Source organism: Pseudoliparis swirei, chromosome 20 (genome assembly GCF_029220125.1).
Source record: "Pseudoliparis swirei isolate HS2019 ecotype Mariana Trench chromosome 20, NWPU_hadal_v1, whole genome shotgun sequence".
Lineage (NCBI taxonomy): Eukaryota > Metazoa > Chordata > Actinopteri > Perciformes > Liparidae > Pseudoliparis > Pseudoliparis swirei.
In genome coordinates this window covers 29,025,988-29,045,842 of record NC_079407.1, presented here as the reverse complement: position 1 = coordinate 29,045,842, position 19,855 = coordinate 29,025,988, and the positions used below count along the sequence as shown (strand labels likewise).

Sequence of the window (19,855 nt, the reverse complement as noted above, 5' to 3'; positions counted from 1 at the left end):
CTCTGTGTGTGTGTGTGTGTGTGTGTGTGTGTGTGTGATGGTCTCTGTGTGTTTGTGGGTGTGATGGTCTCTCTGTGTGTGTGTGTGATGGTCTCTGTGTGTCTCTCTGTGTGTGTGATGGTCTCTCTGTGTGTCTCTGTGTGTGTGTGTGTGTGTGTGTGTGTGATGGTCTCTGTGTGTCTGTGTGTGTGTGATGGTCTCTCTGTGTGTCTCTGTGTGTGTGTGTGTGTGATGGTCTCTCTGTGTGTGTGTGTGTGATGATGATGATGATGATGATGATGATGATATATTTATTTGTCGTTTGCCAGAGTACAGGTACAAAAGCATCGAAATTACAAGAAAGGGTGGATGAAAGATTACAGCATAACATGAGGGAAGAAGGCGAGAAAAACACCAACCCCGACTATGCCCCGAGAGGGTACAGTGTGGGAGCAGGAAAAAACACCTTAGCACATAAGCACATACATTTTAGACATGACTTGCAGCGAGTAGGAAGGGGAGGTAATCCAACAACTGGGTGATCTAAGCCCATCCATTGGGGCAGAAGGTAACCAGCACCGACAAGCAACCAGCGGTCCGCGCCAACATAGCAGCGCCAGCCACAGCCCCGTCCGGTCCCACTGGGGTGAAAAGCAGGCGGCGTGGGATGGGGAGGGGGTAGTGAATGCCATCAGTATTATTGAAAGTTCGTGTGCGTGTTCTGGTATGTCGTCCTCCCCAGGCCACAACAGACAGAGTTCTCAGTCCATAAGATGGTGGTTGCCATGGAGATAGCCTTGAAAGGACCTGGGAGAAAACAACCACAGGTGTCTGTGGATAGGGGAAGGAATGAGAGGTTCTCACTTCAGCGATCTTCAGGGAGTTGTTGTTCCAGTAACGGCCTTGGCCAAGGCACCGTTCTGGTTGAGGGCGAAAGCAGATAAGATTGGGATTGTTTGGTCTGCCAGCAGCTACATCCAATTTGCGCACCTGCTATTCCACCACTTTCCTCCCATTTTCAAATCGATCCAATTTCGTCGGGCAGCCTTAGGGGCTTTTAACGGCTGTCACCGTTTCCTTAATTTTCCGATAAACCAGGGCAACGCCAAATCAAACAGCAGAAATCCTGTAATCATAGTTCCGAATAGGTAGATGTCATCTACGTCCTCCACGGAAAGGCTGCTAGGCACGACACGTCCATCGTGTAACCAGTTGCAGCGTCCGGCAGGACGGGCAGGTTCCCCGAACCCAAGCTTCGTCGAGAAGGCGGTGTCAATTAGTTGAGAGACCAGTTGATCAGATGATCAGTTGATCGGTCCATGGTTTTTAGTTCAAGAAGCGATGAGGAGAGAGTCTCTCAAGTATAAAACAAGACAAGACATGACGAGAGAAGCCAAGCAGGGAAGGGAAGATCATGGGGAGGAGATGGAGAGAAAATGCGACCGCCTCCGAAGAGAGCCAAGAGAAGAATCTCTGTGTGTGTGTGTGTGTGTGTGTGATGGTCTCTCTGTGTGTCTCTCTGTGTGTGTGATGGTCTCTCTGTGTGTCTCTGTGTGTGTGTGTGTGTGTGATGGTCTCTGTGTGTCTGTGTGTGTGTGTGTGTGATGGTCTCTCTGTGTGTGTGTGTGTGTGTGTCTGTGTGTGTGTCTCTCTGTGTGTGTGTGTGTGTGTGTGTGTGTCTCTGTGTGTGTGTGTGTGTGTGTGTGTGGTCCTCTGTGTGTGTGTGTGATGGTCTCTCTGTGTGTGTGTGTGTGTGTGTGTGTGTGTGATGGTCTCTCTGTGTGTGTGTGTGTGTGTGTGTGTGTGATGGTCTCTCTGTGTGTGTGTGTGTGTGTGTGTGTGTGTGTGTGTCTCTGTGTGTGTGTGTGTGTGATGGTCTCTCTGTGTGTGTGTGTGTGTGTGTGTGTGATGGTCTCTCTGTGTGTCTCTGTGTGTGTGTGTGTGTGTGATGGTCTCTCTGTGTGTGTGTGTGTGTGTGTGTGTGTGATGGTCTCTCTGTGTGTCTCTGTGTGTGTGTGTGTGTGTGATGGTCTCTCTGTGTGTGTGTGTGTGTGTGTGTGTGATGGTCTCTCTGTGTGTGTGTGTGTGTGTGTGTGTGTGTGTGATGGTCTCTGTGTGTCTCTGTGTGTGTGTGTGTGTGTGTGATGGTCTCTCTGTGTGTCTGTGTGTGTGTGTGTGTGTGATGGTCTCTCTGTGTGTGTGTGTGTGTGTGTGTGTGTGTGTGTGTGTGTGTGTGTGATGGTCTCTCTGTGTGTGTGTGTGTGATGGTCTCTGTGTGTGTGTGTGTGTGTGTGTGTGTGTGTGTGTGTGTGATGGTCTCTCTGTGTGTCTCTGTGTGTGTGTGTGTGTGTGATGCTCTGGTTTTCTTCAGGGAGGTCAACACTATCTTCCGGGGGAACTCTCTGGCGACTCGCTGCATCGACGACATGATGAAGATCGTTGGGAAGAATTACCTCACAGTGATCCTGAAGCCTGTGATAGACGAGGTACACACACACACACACACTCACACTCACACTCACACTCACACACTCACTCACACACTCACTCTCACTCACACCACACTCACCTCACTCACCACTCACTCCACACCTCCGCCTCCCATGTGGCCCGCCCCTGCACAATACCAGAGTCGCGTTCCGATGTATTATTGTGTTCACCTGGCCCGCTGCCGTTGAGATTACAGTGAGACGCGGAGAAAATGTGGAGTGGTGCTCTTCACAATAGAACATCTTTGATGGGCGTGTCGCGTCTCGGCCAATCAGCGTTCAGATGTCCACAGCGTTTGGGAAGTTAGGTTAGCTTGAATGTTAGTCCGCTACATCTGCTGCTGTCACGCTGCACGGTGTAGCGATGCTAACGAAGTACCGTACATTAAAAACGATGTGATTTAGCATAGTTTTAATATCGATACTTCATTAAAAGAGCGATCAGAGCGCACGCAATGCTTCGCTCCGCTAAATGCTGTCTGCACGCGCAGCGCTCAGCCGTGATGCGCTCACAGGTGAGCACACTCTCACTAGCCCCCCCCCCCCCGGCTGGCCCTCCAGCAGACAAGGGAAACGTTATGTGGCCCTCTCAGGAAAAAGTATGGGGACCCCTGCTCTTAAGGGACCCCAGCCCCTATAGCGGGACCCCAGCTCCTCTTAAGGGACCCAGCCCCTCAACCTGCTCTCATGATGTGTTTCCTGTCTGCAGATGCGTGTGCCAGTCTGGCGGTCTACCAGGGTCCTCAGCGGGACCAGGAGGACTACTCCAAGTTCACCATCCAGGAACCCAAAGAGACCTTCCAGACCCTCAAGCAGCTCCGGAACATCATGGAGGACCTCCAGAAGCAGCACCGCGTCAGGAGCGACAGCACGGCGCAGTACGGGAGCCTGTGAGTCCTCCAGAGCCCACAGGACTGCTTCTGTGCTGGTCCCTGGGAGTCCCAGGGGGAACCAGTAGGAACCGGTGTGAACCGGTCTTCTTACGGCTGCTCTTCGTTTCAGGGACAACCCCATCGTCGGGAAATGCTCTTAACCCGGAGAGGAGGCGTGGCCTGAACGCCGTACCAGCTGGTGCCGTAGCCTGAAGGGTCCTAGAGGGTCCTGAAGGAGTCACTGTCCCAGTGAGACCGCCCGCTGTGAGTCCAGGAGATCCACCCTGTCCTCCAGACAGCATGAGTCCACTACAGACGAGGAACCAGACCCCTTCTGTTGGCTCCTCCCCCCTCGGCCCCTCTCAAGAGTCCTCCTGGTCCTCCTGGTCCTCTTGACTTCATCACGGTAGATTCTGTGTGAATAAGCCGCTCATCTTTTATATGTTTTATATCAGCAGCTGTGATGCAGCGCTCCTCTCTCCAGAGGTTACTCCTCCTATTGGATCCCTCCTCTGTGATTGGTCCACAGAGAGCTATGACTCCAGATGGGCTCTGATTGGTCCACAGCGAGCGCTATGACGACGGCGTGTGAGCGCCACACTGACGACCGATAGACATGTGACGTGAATGGTGTCTTCTGATTGGCTGTCGGGTGGCGATGGACTCCACTTGTAAAGCTTTGTAGTGTATTTATAGTTCTAGACGTTCTGATCATATCAGAGGAACCGATCGCCTTATTGATCACACATTAACGATGCAGCAGCACTTTACACGTCTGGAGCGCTCCAGATGAACCGATCGGGTGAATTGATCAGATACTTGTTATCAGCATTTTGATCAGTTACATGATCGTGAATAATAATTTTTTGTTTTAATTTGTGTATAATAACTTTTATAGATTTTAAAGATATATTTCTTGACCAAAGACAGTTTCATAATTTTTACTTGAAAAAAATAAAATAATGTATTTTAAATATAATTTTTCTTTAAATGGAGTAAATTATATTTATGTGTATATATATATATACGTTATATATATATACACACACATTTTATATATGTATATATATATGTATATATATGTTCATGTTCATGTGTGTGTGTTTGTATTTTGTCAAAATATTTGTTTAACTCTTTAGTGTCTTCTGTCTGGATCCTGATGGCAGATGATTGGTTGATTGATTGGTTGGTTGGTTGATTGATATGTTGATTGATTGATTGATTGATTGATTGATAGTTGTAGTCGTGTTCCCTGTGATTGTGAATCTTGTTTACAGTGAACATCTGATGTTTCTGTCGCAGCATCTTTAGTGCCTTATGTAAAATATGATGATGAGGAACCAGAATATTGTCTTGATTTAGTTTAAACAATCACTTTGTTTGTTCCTTTGTTCTGAACCACAGAGGTCCAGAGGTTCTCTGTGGTCCTCTGAGGTTCTCTGTGGTCCTCTGAGGTTCTCTGTGGTCCTCTGTGGTCCTCTGAGGTTCTCTGTGGTCCTCTGAGGTCCTCTGAGGTTCTCTCTGGTCCTCTGAGGTTCTCTCTGGTCCTCTGAGGTTCTCTCTGGTTCTCTGAGGTTCTCTCTGGTCCTCTGAGGTTCTCTGTGGTCCTCTGAGGTTCTCTCTGGTCCTCTGAGGTTCTCTCTGGTCCTCTGAGGTCCTCTGAGGTTCTCTCTGGTCCTCTGAGGTTCTCTCTGGTCCTCTGAGGTTCTCTCTGGTCCTCTGAGGTTCTCTCTGGTCCTCTGAGGTTCTCTCTGGTCCTCTGAGGTCCTCTGAGGTTCTCTCTGGTCCTCTGAGGTTCTCTCTGGTCCTCTGAGGTCCTCTGAGGTTCTCTCTGGTCCTCTGAGGTTCTCTCTGGTCCTCTGAGGTTCTCTCTGGTCCTCTGAGGTTCTCTCTGGTCCTCTGAGGTCCTCTGAGGTTCTCTCTGGTCCTCTGAGGTCCTCTCTGGTCCTCTGAGGTCCTCTGAGGTTCTCTCTGGTCCTCTGAGGTTCTCTGTGGTCCTCTGAGGTTCTCTCTGGTCCTCTGAGGTCCTCTGAGGTTCTCTCTGGTCCTCTGAGGTTCTCTGTGGTTCTGTGTGTGAAGTTATTCTCTAAAGTTCAGAGTCCTCAGTGAAGGAGAAGATGCATCATTAATAATGATGCACATTATTTAACAGAACAATCATCTTTGAGAAGTCGAGCTGCATCTGATGAATGCAGTGATGGATCATAGAGTTTGAGTCTCTGAGTCTTTGTGTCTCTGGGTCTTTGAGTCTTTGTGTCTCTGAGTCTTTGTGTATCTGAGTCTTTGTCTCTCTGGGTCTTTGAGTCTTTGTGTCTCTGAGTCCTCAGCAATGATTTATTCCCCCGGGGGTTCAACAGAGTTAAATGAATGCCTGAAGCGTCTGAAGAGCCAGACGAGTTTCTACTGATTGTTTTCCTGTCATCTGACTATTGATTGGTCAACAAATCGTATTGTGATAACAATCAAACTTTGATTCCTCTGCTTTTGTCTTTTGTCTGTTTGAACAATGAAGAAACTTAAATTTATCGTAACAGGATGACGTGAGCCGGTGAACGTTGTTTAGTTTCTGGTCCGTCATATTTCTAACGTGCATATCTGGTGAATTTAACCATGTATATTTTTGTAGGAAGATATTTTTGTATTTTTTTAACACTGTTGTATCGTGTTGGTACGTTTCCTCTGGTTGTAGCTGCTGGATGGGTTACTGCAGTGGCTTGTGGGTAATATCCCACAGCGGCAGCCAATCGGAGGCTCCGCCTCCCGAGAGGCGCCCAGACGGCACGTTTTGGGTTTCTGATCTTTGATCTGGTTCTAAAGAGGGAACATTTTTCTATGTCTAAGTTCCACCAGCTGCCAGAGGACCAACGTCTTCATCGCTTGTAATATTGCCAAATTCAAAAGGGAAGATGAGATCATAAGAATCAATAATCAACTCCGGTTGGAAAGGAGTGACTCATCGATGAGTCCGTCGACACGTTGGCGCTCAGAGCTTGTGACTCGTGTTTTCTTGAGTTGCTCCAGCGCTCTGGCCTGCAGCTCCGTGTGAGAGACTCATGAAGCTTCAATACTATGTACGCTATTTTTATACACATTAAATATTTTATTTTCCATTCCTGGTCTTCTCTGTGTCCATTTGAAACAAACAACACTTTGTTATTATTATCTCTATTTACTTACTTATACACTTTGCCAACGCGTCTTCAAACTGTGGAGTATATCATGATATATATATAAAAACTCCACAATGTTCTATATTTCATGATCTTTAGTGTGTTGATTGGTTGACGCTGCATAACAATGATGTCATGACCTCGTCTGTAGTCATAAAGGAAATTATTCAAGTTTAAATAACATGTGGTCCTCAGCAGCCTGCAGAGACATCTCTCTCTCATTAACCCTTTTATTCCTGCGTTGTGCCTGAAAACAAACATCCAGTCTGATCGGTTTCATGAATGACTCGAAGATGTAGAAATTAATTCTTCTTCACGATTTTGAAATGAAGCGGCTGCATTTCAAAGAAAACCTGTAAACTGAATCAATATGTAGGAATGAACATAGAAATATACATAAATGTTTTAACATTTATATATTATAGATTTTGTTATATATATACAAAATATATATATATTTAAAATATATATATAAATATATTTATTAATAATTTCATTATTAAATATTAAAATTAATTTAAAGCCGGTGAAAAGAGATTCTCTTGAGTTTTGGGGTAATTTATTTCTTAATATTTAGTCATTAGGACTTCCCTTCCTAGAAAACAGCGCCATCTGGTGTCGCGGCGGCGCTGTGACGTTCGCCGATAACGGCGGCGTCCATTTAGTTTAGCCTCGCTAGCTCCTCCGGCTAACGTCACGTCGGCCGGCTGACGACCCGCAGCAGAGATGGATGACGGCGACGAGCCGGGCGTCGTGCTCTCCCACAACACGGCTTCAGGCTCCAAGTCGAGCGGGGACAAGATGTTCTCCCTGAAGAAGTGGAACGCCGTGGCCATGTGGAGCTGGGACGTGGAGTGCGACACCTGCGCCATCTGCCGGGTCCAGGTGATGGGTGAGTCCGCGGGGCCGACGCCGCCGGGCCGCGAGCTCGACGCGGCGGCAGGAACTCACGCTCCGTGTTCCTTTGTTCACAGACGCGTGTCTGCGGTGCCAGGCGGAAAACAAGCAGGAGGACTGTGTCGGTGAGTCGGTGAAATACGTGTTTTAACGGCGTTAAACACGAAGCTAGCGCGGAGCTAGCCGGTGTTACGGATGAAGAAGCGACCGTGCTAACTGGCGGCCAACCGCCCGTTGGTGTCGTCGTTACAGGCCGCGGTTTACGATGGGAATGCCCCGTTGTTGTGTATAGCATCACGTGTCAACCCCTCACTTATACAGATTATATTAAGATGTGTGTGAGAGGGTTGACGCTTCATGACGTCATCACAGAGCGGCCTTCACGGGGCCGCGATGCGGGGAAAGTCTCCAGTTAACACGGTCGCCTGTTTAACCGTAACACCGGTTCATCCAGCATGCTAACGTTAGCTTGCTGCTAGCGGAGCTGTCAGAGAAACCGACCGAGGGGGAGGTTATTGTTATTGTTGTTTGTTCCAATTAAAGACACATGAGCGTGGAGGTATGACGTCATTGTAGATGACTAGAAAACGTTGAGTGAATTAAACGTGAGCTGACAGATTGTTTAGCCACGTTTTGATAAGAGCTGAACACATAACGTTAATGACAATATAACACATGTTAACGTAACTTTAGAGTGAACAGTGAAGACGTTTAACAGCGTGGCCCTCAGGAGATGCCTCTTTATGAGACCCGTCACAGGTCACGTGTCCGGCTGTTGCTTTAGGAGAGGAACGAGATGGAAATAATTAATCACAGATGAACTTAAAGTAGAATTATCCACCTTTAAATGAACGGTTTACTTTAGCATCCTGTGTGTCCTCTGTGTGTGTCCTCTGTGTCCTGTGTGTGTTCTCTGTGTGTCCTCTGTGTGTGTCCTCTGTCTCCTCTGTGTGTGTCCTCTGTGTGTGTCCTCTGTGTGTCCTCTGTGTGTGTCCCCTGTGTGTCCTCTGTATGTGTGTCCTCTGTGTGTGTTCTCTGTGTCTCATCTGTGTGTCTCCTCTGTGTGTCCTCTGTGTGTGTGTCCTCCGTGTGTCCCCTGTGTGTCCTCTGTGTGTGTGTCCTCTGTGTGTGTCCTGTGTGTGTGTCCTCCGTGTGTCCCCTGTGTGTCCTCTGTGTGTCCCCTGTGTGTCCTCTGTGTGTGTGTCCTCTGTGTGTCCTCTGTGTCCTGTGTGTGTGTCCTCTGTGTGTCCTCTGTGTGTGTGTCCTCTGTGTGTGTGTCCTCTGTGTGTGTCCCTGTGTGTCCTGTGTGTGTGTCCTCTGTGTGTCCTCTGTGTGTGTGTGTCCTCTGTGTGTGTCCTCTGTGTGTCCTCTGTGTGTGTGTCCCCTGTGTGTCCTCTGTGTGTCTCTGTGTGTCCTGTGTGTCCTCTGTGTGTGTCCTGTGTGTCCTCTGTGTGTCCTGTGTGTCCTCTGTGTGTGTCCTCTGTGTGTCCTGTGTGTGTGTCCCCTGTGTCTGTGTGTGTCCTCTGTGTGTCCTGTGTGTGTGTCCTCTGTGTGTGTGTCCTCTGTGTGTCCTGTGTGTCCTCTGTGTGTCCTCTGTGTGTGTGTCCCCTGTGTGTCCTGTGTGTGTCCTCTGTGTGTCCTCTGTGTGTCCTGTCCTGTGTGTCCTCTGTGTGTGTCCTGTGTCCTGTGTGTGTCCTCTGTGTGTGTCCTGTGTCCTGTGTGTGTCCTCTGTGTCCTGTGTCCTCTGTGTGTCCTGTGTCCTGTGTGTGTCCTCTGTGTCCTGTGTCCTGTGTGTGTCCTGTGTGTGTCCTATGTGTGTCCTCTGTGTCCTGTGTGTCCTGTGTCCTCTGCGTGTCCTGTGTCCTCTGTGTCCTGTGTCCTCTGTGTCCTGTGTCCTCTGCGTGTCCTGTGTCCTCTGTGTGTGTCCTGTGTGTGTCCTCTGTGTGTGTCCTCTGTGTCCTGTGTCCTCTGTGTGTCCTCTGTGTCCTGTGTCCTCTGCGTGTCCTGTGTCCTCTGTGTGTGTCCTGTGTGTGTCCTCTGTGTCCTGTGTCCTCTGTGTGTCCTCTGTGTCCTGTGTCCTCTGCGTGTCCTGTGTCCTCTGCGTGTCCTGTGTCCTCTGTGTCCTGTGTCCTCTGTGTGTCCTCTGTGTGTGTCCTGTGTGTGTCCTCTGTGTCCTGTGTCCTGTGTCCTGTGTGTGGTCTGTGTCCTCTGCGTGTCCTGTGTCCTCTGTGTGTGTCCTCTGTGTCCTGTGTCCTCTGTGTCCTGTGTCCTCTGTGTGTGACCCTCCCTCATGGCTGCTCCCTGTGTCTCTGCAGTGGTGTGGGGTGAATGCAACCACTCGTTCCATAACTGCTGCATGTCTCTGTGGGTGAAGCAGAACAACCGCTGTCCGCTCTGCCAGCAGGACTGGGTGGTGCAGAGGATCGGCAAGTAGCTCCTCTAGGGGAGCACCGGAGGGGCTGAGGGCCGCAGAGACGGCCAGGAGGAGGAGGAGGAGGAGGAGAGGAGGAGGAGGAACCTGCTGGGCCCGAGAGGAGGAGGAGGAGGAGGAGGGGGGGAGGAGAGGAGGAGGAACTTCATCACACCTGCTGGGCCCCGAGAGGAGGAGGAGGAACTTCATCACACCTGCTGGGCCCCGAGAGGAGGAGGAGGAACTTCATCACACCTGCTGGGCCCCGAGAGGAGGAGGAGGAGGAGGAGGAGGAGGAGGAGGAGGAGGAGGGGGGGAGGAGAGGAGGAGGAGGAGGAACTTCATCACACCTGCTGGGCCCCGAGAGGAGGAGGAGGAACTTCATCACACCTGCTGGGCCCCGAGAGGAGGAGGAGGAACTTCATCACACCTGCTGGGCCCCGAGAGGAGGAGGAGGAGGAGGAGGAGGAGGAGGGGGAGGAGAGGAGGAGAGGAGGAGGAGGAGGAACTTCATCACACCTGCTGGGCCCCGAGAGGAGGAGGAGGAACTTCATCACACCTGCTGGGCCCCGAGAGGAGGAGGAGGAGGAGGAAGCTGATTGGTTGATGAGGAGGCGGAGGAAGGGTGAAGCTTGGTCCCGTTGTCTCATGTTAGCGTGACGTTGTCTGTGGCGTTCAGCACATCTTGAAAATGTCTTTTTAAATAATAATAAACTGTATATATCTGTAAACGTGTCTGGTCATTTGAATAGATGCATTATATATATTATATATATATTATATATCTCTATAATATAGATATATATATATATAATCAGGCATGAGAATCCCTCACCTTTCGGCGAAATTCGCCGTTTTGAAACCAAAATAGGTGACTTGAGTGAATCGTGTAGATCCGAAGAGTTTTTGTTTTGGGGGAAGGGGGGGGGGGTCAATTGGCCGGCCGGCGTTTATGAGATTGGAGTGGGACACGGAGAAAGTGTGAAGTGTTGCTCTTCGCAATAAAACATCTTTGATGGGACGTGTCGCGTCTCGGCCAATCAGCGTCAAGATGTCTTCAGCGTTAGCTTGAATGTTAGCCCGCTACATCTGCTGCTGTCACGCTGCACGGTGTAGCGATGCTAACAAAGTACCCGTACGTGAAACACGATGTGATTTAGCAGATTTTTAGCATCGATACTTCAATAAAAGAGCGATCAGAGCGCACGCGCTGCTCCGTGTCGAGCTGTCTGCGCAGCGCTCACAGAGAGGGGCGTTAAGTGGCGGAATTTTCGGCTTTAAAAATAAAAATAAAAAAAGATGCCAGAAGGTAAATGTTTAAGTACTGTAGCGACCCTGGGTCAGGAACGCTACGAGACGTAGATGGCTTATAGGGTGTTTATTCAAGGAACATAGAACAGGCTCCTGTTGGCCGTAGCCTGCGCCAAAACCACAGCAAAACGCCGTGAAAACCTCCAAACCAGCTTCACGTCTGCTCCGGTCATAGCTCTGCTCCGAACGAGTCGTAACACAACAACATCACTCGCTGTCCAATCACAGACACGCCTCACAGCTACCAGCTCGTGAGGCGTTCACTTACATCCGGAACATAACATTTATAACATAACATTCCCTCAGTCCGTTACACTACCCTCCCCCCACAAAGTCCCTTGCCCTCGAGGGGGCAAACAAAGTCTCTCAGGTGGCCAGGGGGCCTGCGGTTCCTCTGAGGCTGCCGTCGGCGCTGGGGAGAAGGAAAAGGGGTTGAGGGGACGCTGGGACCAAGGGCAGGGATGGGAAGGGGGGGGCGGGGCCAGGGACACTAAGAGTCTGTGAAGGGGCGGCCGAAAGGCTGGGCCCATTGGGAAGGGTTTGGGGGGTAGTCTGGGCTGAGTCCAGGGTTCCCCGTGCCCCAGGCTCTTGTCCTGATGGGGTGGATGTTCCCCGGTAGGGGGCCAGCCTGTCTCTATGCAGAGCGACTTTCCTTCCTCGTGGTGGCAGTTGGACCCTGCCTCTCCAAGTCTCTCCAGGACTCAGCAGGGCCCCGCCCACTCACTATCGAGCTTTGGGCACCTGCCCTTCTTCCTCTGAGGGCTATACACCCAGACCAGCTCTCCGACTTCAAAATGGCGTCCTCTGACGTGCACATCGTAGTTCCTCTTTTGCCTTACGCCCGCACTGCGCATCTGGTTCCTGGCAAACTCGTGGGCCGACTCCAAGCGGTCCTGGAGTTTCCGAGCATAGTCGAGCCCCGGGGGACCCGCAGGGGCGTCAGGAGGTTTCCCCATCATCATCTCCCCTGGCGTCCGGATTTCCCTGCCGAGCATGAGAAGGGCAGGAGAGCAGGAAGTGGAGTCCTGCACCGCAGACCTGTAAGCCATCAGCACCAGAGGCACGTGGTCGTCCCAGTCACGCTGATGTTTAGCTGCCACTATGGCCAGCTGTTGTGCCAGCGGTTGAATCTCTCGACCAGCCCATCGCTCTGTGGATGGAGGGGTGTAGTGCGGGTCTTGTGGGATCCCAGTTTGTCACACATGGCGGCGAAGACACGGGACTCAAAGTTTCTGCCCTGATCTGTGTGGATGACTTCAGGGGCCCCAAATCTGCTGAACATTCCCCCCACCAGAGCATCCACAATCGTCTCTGCCTCCTGGTTCGGCATGCAGTACGCTTCGGGCCACTTAGTAAAATAGTCCATGGCAGTGAGGATGTAACGGTTGCCCCTCTCTGAGTGAGGAAACGGTCCAAGAACATCAATCCCCACCCTCTCCATGGGACACCCAGCCGGAAACTGCTGGAGCTGGGCGTGAGATCTGTCTGCAGGGCCTTTCTTCACTGTGCAGTAGTCCTCCACATCCCGCCTATGTTGGCCCCAGTAGAACCCCTGGCGGAGGCGACGGAGGGTCTTCGTAACTCCGAAGTGACCAGATCCCGGAGCTCCATGTATTGCCCGGAGCACCGTCTCTCTCAGAGCCCTGGGCACCACCACTTGCCACCGTGTCTCTCCAGTCGCCGGCTCTTTCCACCCCCTCTGCAGGACACCATCACGCAGTTGCAGGGCTTGAAAAATTGACCAGAGTCCCTTTGTGGCTCGAGAACACATGGTAACCTCTCCCCAAGGTGGTCGCTGTTGGGATCCCACCCAAGCGAGCACTGGCCTTATGTCGACATCCTCTTCCTGTTTGCACCCCCACTCTGCTGCGTCCACAGCTGTCAGTCCATGGCCCGCTGGCGTGCCCACGGTCCCACGGCAGCACATTTCACACCAGGTTGCAGCCGCTCTTCTTCCTGCGCCTCTCTTTTCTCACAGTAGTTGCAGCCATCAGCGCTGCAAGGCCGGCGTGAAAGCCAGCATTTCCGTGGCGTGCCCCCGGTCTGTGGACCACAGTGAAATCATACGCCTGTAGCTCCTCAATCCAGCGTGCCAGCTGGCCTTCTGGCTCCTTAAAAGACATGAGCCACTGTAAGGCAGAGTGGTCGGTCCGGACTGTGAAGTGGAGGCCCCCAAGGTAATATCTGAAATGTCGGATGGCACAGACCATAGCAAGCAGCTCCCGTCTCGTGACACAGTAGCGGCGTTCAGCCTTGTTGAACTGTCTGCTGTGATACGCCACCACTCTCTCTCCTTCAGGAGTCTCTTGGGCCAGCACAGCACCTGCGCCTGCATTACTGGCGTCCGTGTCGAGGATAAAAGGCAGGGTGAGGTCAGGCGGTGAGAGGACTGGGGCCTCCACAAGGGCTCTCTGCAGTGAAGTGAACGCTGCATGGCACTCCTCTGTCCAATCAAACACCACCCCTTTTTGCAGCAGGCGGAACAGTGGTACAGCTATGCAGGAAAAACCCCTCACAAACTTCCTATAGTAGGAGGCCAGGCCCAGGAAGCTTTTCAGGTCCTGCACAGTGTTGGGGTAGGCCAATCCTTCACCGTCTGCACTTTATCATCCATGGTGCCGACACCGCCCCAAGCTTGTGCCCCAGAAATGTGACCTCCTGTTGCATGAAGGAGCATTTCTGTGGGTGCAGCTTAGCCCGGCTGCTGCCACTCTCTCCAGCACCCGCCTCAGGGCCTCGAGAGCCGCCTGGAAGGAGTCACCATGCACCAGTATGTCGTCCAGGTACACAACACACTCCTGCCGAGGATACCAGCGAGTACCCTGTCCATTAGCCTCTCGAGCGTGGCAGGAGCATTGCAGAGGCCAAACGGAAGGACTTTAAACTGCCACAAGCCCCATTAGTGATGAAGGCAGTTTTGGCCCTAGCTTCAGGGCTGAGAGGGACCTGCCAATACCCTCCGCAGGTCCAAAGAGGAGTACCAGGCTGACCCTGCCACCGTGTCGAGGGCCTCGCCGATGCGTGGAAGGGGTAGGAGTCCTTGTCACTTTGTTGAGGGCCTGTAGTCCACACAGAAACGCCACGCCTCCTTCTGCTTTTGGGGACCATGACGATCGCCGAGGCCCAGGGGCTGGTGGAAGGCTCGATGATTCCCCCTCGCTGCATCTCTTGCAGGGCTTTGTCTGCCGCAGCCTGCCTGGCCAGTGGAAGGCGTCGAGGTCTCATCCTAATCGGCCGTGCATCTCCTGTTTCGATGTCATGCTGGATGAGATCTGTGCGGCCCACATCGTCCTCCGACATTGAAAAACAGTCCTTGAACTCAAGAAGCAGCTGCCACAACAGGTCTTGTTCGCTAGGAGTCAGACCACCACAGTTTGCCTGCCAGACCTCCTTCACTGCCAAGACTCTTTCACGGTCGTCAGGTGGAGTCGTTTGTCACGTTTGTGTGTGGACTTGTAGGTGGCGGGACCGAGGCTGGGGGTGGGTGCAACTCAGCAGCTGGCAGGGTGGAGGGCAGTGTGGATAGCTCATTTGAAGGGATGCAGCTAGGGGCAGCATCATTTGTTGTCTCAGCCGTCAGTGTGGCAACGGTGTGGGTCGCAACACAGCCAGGCCCGGGTGGCTGGCGCCACATCTGGATCACATGACCATCAGGAACGTGAGAGTTCCTCTCTTTGTGTCGATGACACAGTCCAATGCCCCGAGAACATCCAGTCCCAGTATACAGTCCTCCAGGTTAGCAACCCACACCGGGCAGCGGATAGACTTTTTCCCCAGGCCCAGAGTCACTATTGCTTCCCCAACCATAGGAGTTCGCTCCCCGGTGACTGACTGCAGTTTCACGATAGTGGGAAAAATATCAGTTCCATTTGTCACCACATCAGAATCAGAATCAGAATCAGAAACAGTTTTATTGCCAGGAATGTTTACACAAACGAGGAATTTTTTTTGGTGGAAGGTGCAACATTTGGACATGACAAACAAACAACAATCAACACGACAGAAAGACAACAAATAATGTGAAAGTGTTTGGGTGTGTGCTTCAAGTGGTGTGTTTTAGTTAAAAGTGTATGTTACGCGTGGCATGTGTTTAAGTTAAAGTGCATGCAAATAAAGTGGCATGTGTGTGGAGGAGGCCTCAAGTTAAAGTGCATGTTAAAGTGACGTGTGTGGAGGAGGGAAGAAGAAGGAGGAGGGAGGAGGAGTGGGAGGAAGAGGAAGAGGAAGGAGCGGGAAGAAGGAGGAGAGAGGAAGGTGGAAGAAGAGGTGGTAGTCCTGGGGGTGACAGTCAGTCAGTCCCGGTTCCATTGATGAGCCCGACTGCCGACGGGAAAAACTTTGGTGTGGCGGGTGGTCTTTGTCATGATGGATCGCAGCCTCCTCCCGAGGAGGGACTCGAACAGGGAGTGTTCAGGGTGGGAGGGTCAGCGACAATCTTTCTGGCCCGCTTCAGTGACCTGGAAGTGAACAGGACCAGGAGAGAAGGCAGATTGCAGCCGATAACCCTCTCGGCCGAGCGGATGATGCTCTGCAGCCTGCACTTGTCTTTGGCTGTGGCTGCAGGGTGCCAGACGGTGATGGAGGAGCAGATGATGGACTCAACGATGGCCGTGTAGAATTGTACCATCATTCTCCTGGCAGGTTGAATTTCCTCAGCTGCCTCAGGAAGAACATCCTCTGCTGGGCCTTCTTGGTGATGGAGCCGATGTTCAGCTCCCACTTGAGGTCCTGGGTGATGATGGAGCCCAGGAAGCGGAAGGACTCCACAGCGTCGACGGGGGAGTCACACAGGATGAGAGGGGCGGGTGGGGCTGCATTCCTCCTGAAATCCACAACCATCTCCACTGTCTTTAGAGCGTTGAGCTCCAGGTTGTTCTGGCTGCACCAGGTCACCAGGTGGTCAGTCTCCCACCTGTAGGCGGTCTCGTCCCCACCAGAGATGAGTCCAATGAGGGTGGTGTCATCCGCAAACTTTAGGAGCTTGACGGACTGGTGACTGGAGGTGCAGCTGTTGGTGTACAGGGAGAACAGCAGAGGGGAAGAACACAGCCTTGGGGGGAACCTGGTGGTCCGGGAGCCTGAGACGTGTTTCCCCAGCCTCACGTGCTGCTTCCTGTCGGTCAGGAAGTCTGTGATCCACCTGCAGGTGGAGTCGGGCACGTGCAGCTGGGAGAGCTTGTCCTGCAGCAGGGACGGGATGACTGTATTGAAAGCAGAGCTGAAGTCCACAAACAGGATCCTGGCGAGGTTCCTGGGAGTCCAGATGCTGGAGGATGTAGTGAAGGGCCATGTTGACTGTGTCGCCTGCAGACCTGTTGGCTCTGTAGGCGAACTGCAGGGGTCCAGGAGTGGGTCGGTGATGGTCTTGAGGTGTGACAGGACCAGCGTTCAAAGGACTTCATGACCACAGAGGTCAGGGCGACGGGCCTGTAGTCATTGAGTCCTGTGATCTTGGGTTTTGGGGACGGGATGATGGTGGAGGCCTTGAAGCAGGCTGGAACGTGGCATGTCTCCAGGGAGGTGTTGAAGATGTCAGTGAACACTGGAGACAGCTGGTCAGCACAGTGCTTCAGGGTGGAGGGGAGACGGAGTCCGGCCCGCTGCTTTGCGGGGTTCTGCTTTTTGAACAGCCTGTTGACGCTCTCTCCAGGATGACGAGGTCGTCGCTGAGTTGATGGAGGGTGCTCCAGAGGTGTGAGCCCTGATGGGCTGGGGAGGGTGGGCTGATGGTCTGTGGCTTGTTGATGGGGCTGTGGGGATTGTCTCAGGACTGCTCCATTGTCTTTCAAAGCGGCAGTAGAACTCATTGAGCTCGTCTGCCAGAAGCACATTGTTCATGGAGTGGGGTGATTTGGGCTTGTAGTTGGTGATCTGCCTGAGCCTCTCCAGACAGAAGCAGAGTCGTTTGCTGAGAGCTGCTGTTGCAGTTTCTCAGAGTACAGTCGTTTAGCATCTCTCACCGCCTTGCTAAACCTGTATTTTGACTCTGTGTACAGGTCCTTGTCCCCACTCCTGAATGCCTGGTCCTTCTGCAGTCTTAGCTTCCTGAGCTCCGCTGTGAACCAGGGTTTGTCGTTGTTATAACTCACCCTGGAGCTGGATGGAATACAGCTGTCCTCACAGAAGCTGATGTAGGAAGTTACAGCCTCTGTGTACTCATCCAGGCTGTTGGTAGCAGTCCTGAAGACATCCCAGTCAGTACAGTCCATGCACGCAGATCCTCCAGAGCCTCACTGGTCCACTTCTTGAACTTCCTCACCACAGGTTTGCAGAGCTTTAGTCTCTGCCTGTATGAGGGAATCAGATGAACCATGACGTGGTCAGAGTTTCCCAGTGCAGCTCGAGGGACGGCGTGATAGGCCCTGCTGATTGTTGTGTAGCAGTGGTCCAGAATGCTCTTCTCTCTAGTAGGGCATTTAATTAACTGTCTATATTTAGGGAGTTCGTGGCTGAGGTTTCCTTTGTTAAAATCCCCGAGTACAATAACTAAAGAGTCCGGGAAGGTCCGCTCCACACACCGTATCTGTTCGGCGAGGGTCCGCTGTGCCTCTTGCATGTTTCCCTGCGGCGGCATGTAAACTCCGGCCAGGATGAATGAAGCGAACTCACGTGGGGAGTAGAAGGGTTTGCAGTGAATGATAAAAGATTCCAGGTCTGGCGAACAGTGCTGTAGAATCACCGTTACGTCGTTGCACCAGCCGTTGTTGAGGTAAAAGCAGATTCCTCCACCCTTTGTTTTTCCAGAGAGCTCCGTGTCCCGGTCCGCTCGGAACAGCTGGAAGCCAGCGAGCTGGAGCAGAATCTGGTATCGATCCACTTAGCCATGATTCCGTAAAGCACAGGACGGAGGATGAGGAGAAGTCTCTGTCTCTCCCCACCAGCAGCTGGAGTTCGTCCAGTTTGTTGCACAGTGAGCGGACGTTGGAGAGAAATATGCCCGCAGCGCTGTACGAGATCCCGTTTCGTGGCCGTACAAGCGCCCCTGAACATTTCCTCTCCGGCGTCTCACCGTGGCGAAGGTGAGCACACCTTTTACAAAATGTCCAGTAACTCCACAGAAGTTAAAAACGTTGGAAATAAATCCGCTGGAGTTGTTCCCCTGATGTTCATGAGCTCTTCTTTGGTGAAAGAGCTCCGGGAATCACAGCAGAAAACAGTATTTAAGACGAAAACAACAAAAAACATCGCGCACCAACGCACCGAGGCGGCCGTCCGCGGCGCCATCAGGAAGTACCATCGGGCCTCACCAGGGTTGCTGACGAACCTGTGTCTACCAGTGCAGAGCAGCATGTCCCTCCAATGGTGAGCATTGCATACCAACAGTCTCCTATCCATGTTCGACCCAGCACCACTAGTCGCTCTAGCTGACCATCAAAATCCTCCGGTGGTCTGGTTGCCCTTATTTGGTCGGACGGTTGCGTAGCTTTGTTAATTAGAGGGGGCTGGGACAGAGTGCCAGGGGTCCGCATCGTCCCGATTATGCGGTCCCTGCCTGTTTCCTTGTTCGCGGTGGCACGGGGCAGTGTCGGATCAGGTGGCCAGGCTGGCCACACCCCCAGCAGACTCTTGGTCGTGGCTTGTCTTGCCTCTCATCTCTCGAAGTGGCAGCCCTCACTAGCTGGGTTAGCTCCCCCACCCAGGGAGGCTGCGCCAACTCCTTCCGCCTCACAAGCAGCGCTCCTTTGGTGCTTTTCAACCACTTTCCCCATGGCGCCAGCACACAGCATCTCTCTCTCCGTTGCTGACTCCAAAGCCTCCTGGAGCGACCCCGGGTGAGCGAGTAGTGTCTGGATGCGCAGGTCAGCTGGCAGCAGGGCCTGGAGGAAATGGTCCCTAGCTAGCTCACTCTGGATGGACGAGGGCATGTGGGCGTAGGTGCGGTGAACAAGCCCTCAATGTCATTAGCGAGCTCCTCAGCGGCTCCTCTGGCCGCCGCTGTCTGCTGCATAGTTCAGAGCGGAGCAGGCTAGTGGCAGAGCATTGTCCAAATCGTCGCTTTAGAGCCCCAATTAGTGCATCATAATCACTCCGATCATCAGGCCGCAGCAGCAGCAGGCTTGATAAAGCGTCACCCGTGAGGCACATCGCTAACTGGAGAGCTTTTACTTCAGTGGACCATCTACTGGCATGGGCTAATAGTTCAAATTGTGCATGAAAAGCTTCCCAGTTGGATTTACCGTCATATCTGGGGGTCTTTATTGTGGACGTAATAGCTTCTCTCCGTGTCTCCGTGTGCTCAGTCATGTCCCTTCCTGCGGCCGCAGTTATTCCTCTACGGCCGCCATTTCCCTCACCGGCGCCCGAGTGGCCAAAGCCAGCCTCCGCAGCCATCCTAGCGGTCATTTCTTTGACCCGCCTCGGTGCCCGTCGTCTGCCAGGCTCCGGCTGCGCCGTCAATTCTGCTCGTCACTTTCTCCTTCCCGTTTAATCTTGAGACGGCTCCCCCGACGTCATGTTTCTCACCGCTGACGAGCGTTAGCCACTTAGCTTCTCTGCTGCTACCTCGCGTGGCGATGTTGATGATAGCGAAAGTTTTACTTCTGACACCAAATGTAGCGACCCTGGGTCAGGAACGCTACGAGGCGTAGATGGCTTATAGGGTGTTTATTCAAGGAACATAGAACAAGCTACTGTTGGCCGTAGCCTACGCCAAAACCACAGCAAAACGCCGTGAAAACCTCCAAACCAGCTTCACGTCTGCTCCGGGTCATAGCTCTGCTCGAACGA

The 19,855-nt window shown here is 52.4% G+C and overlaps 2 protein-coding genes across 2 annotated transcripts in view; both read left to right on the top strand.

The window, feature by feature from the left end:
• LOC130211351 (ras GTPase-activating protein 2-like) overlaps positions 1–6,448 on the top strand; it is a 43,148-nt gene extending 36,700 nt beyond the window's left edge. Inside the window, exons 12-15 of the mRNA XM_056442090.1 lie at positions 2,351–2,465; positions 2,610–2,631; positions 3,091–3,358; positions 3,471–6,448. Coding sequence (XP_056298065.1) covers positions 2,351–2,465; positions 2,610–2,631; positions 3,091–3,358; positions 3,471–3,501 — 436 coding nt within the window. The 3' untranslated portion in view covers positions 3,502–6,448. The remainder of the gene's footprint in view (positions 1–2,350; positions 2,466–2,609; positions 2,632–3,090; positions 3,359–3,470) is intronic.
• A 786-nt stretch (positions 6,449–7,234) lies between these two features.
• On the top strand, positions 7,235–9,911 carry rnf7 (ring finger protein 7). Its single transcript, XM_056441219.1, has 3 exons — positions 7,235–7,402; positions 7,485–7,532; positions 9,723–9,911. The coding sequence occupies exons 1-3, from the start codon at positions 7,237–7,239 to the stop codon at positions 9,839–9,841; spliced, it is 333 nt and encodes a 110-aa protein (XP_056297194.1). The 5' UTR covers positions 7,235–7,236; the 3' UTR covers positions 9,842–9,911.
• The last annotated feature ends 9,944 nt before the right edge of the window (positions 9,912–19,855 follow it).

Coding starts and splice junctions, on each gene's coding strand:
- rnf7 (XM_056441219.1), top strand. CDS start 7,237: ATGGATGACGGCGACGAGCCGGGCGTCGTGCTCTCCCACAACACGGCT. Junction 7,403..7,484: donor CTGCCGGGTCCAGGTGATGG/GTGAGTCCGCGG, acceptor CTTTGTTCACAG/ACGCGTGTCTGCGGTGCCAG. Junction 7,533..9,722: donor CAAGCAGGAGGACTGTGTCG/GTGAGTCGGTGA, acceptor GTGTCTCTGCAG/TGGTGTGGGGTGAATGCAAC.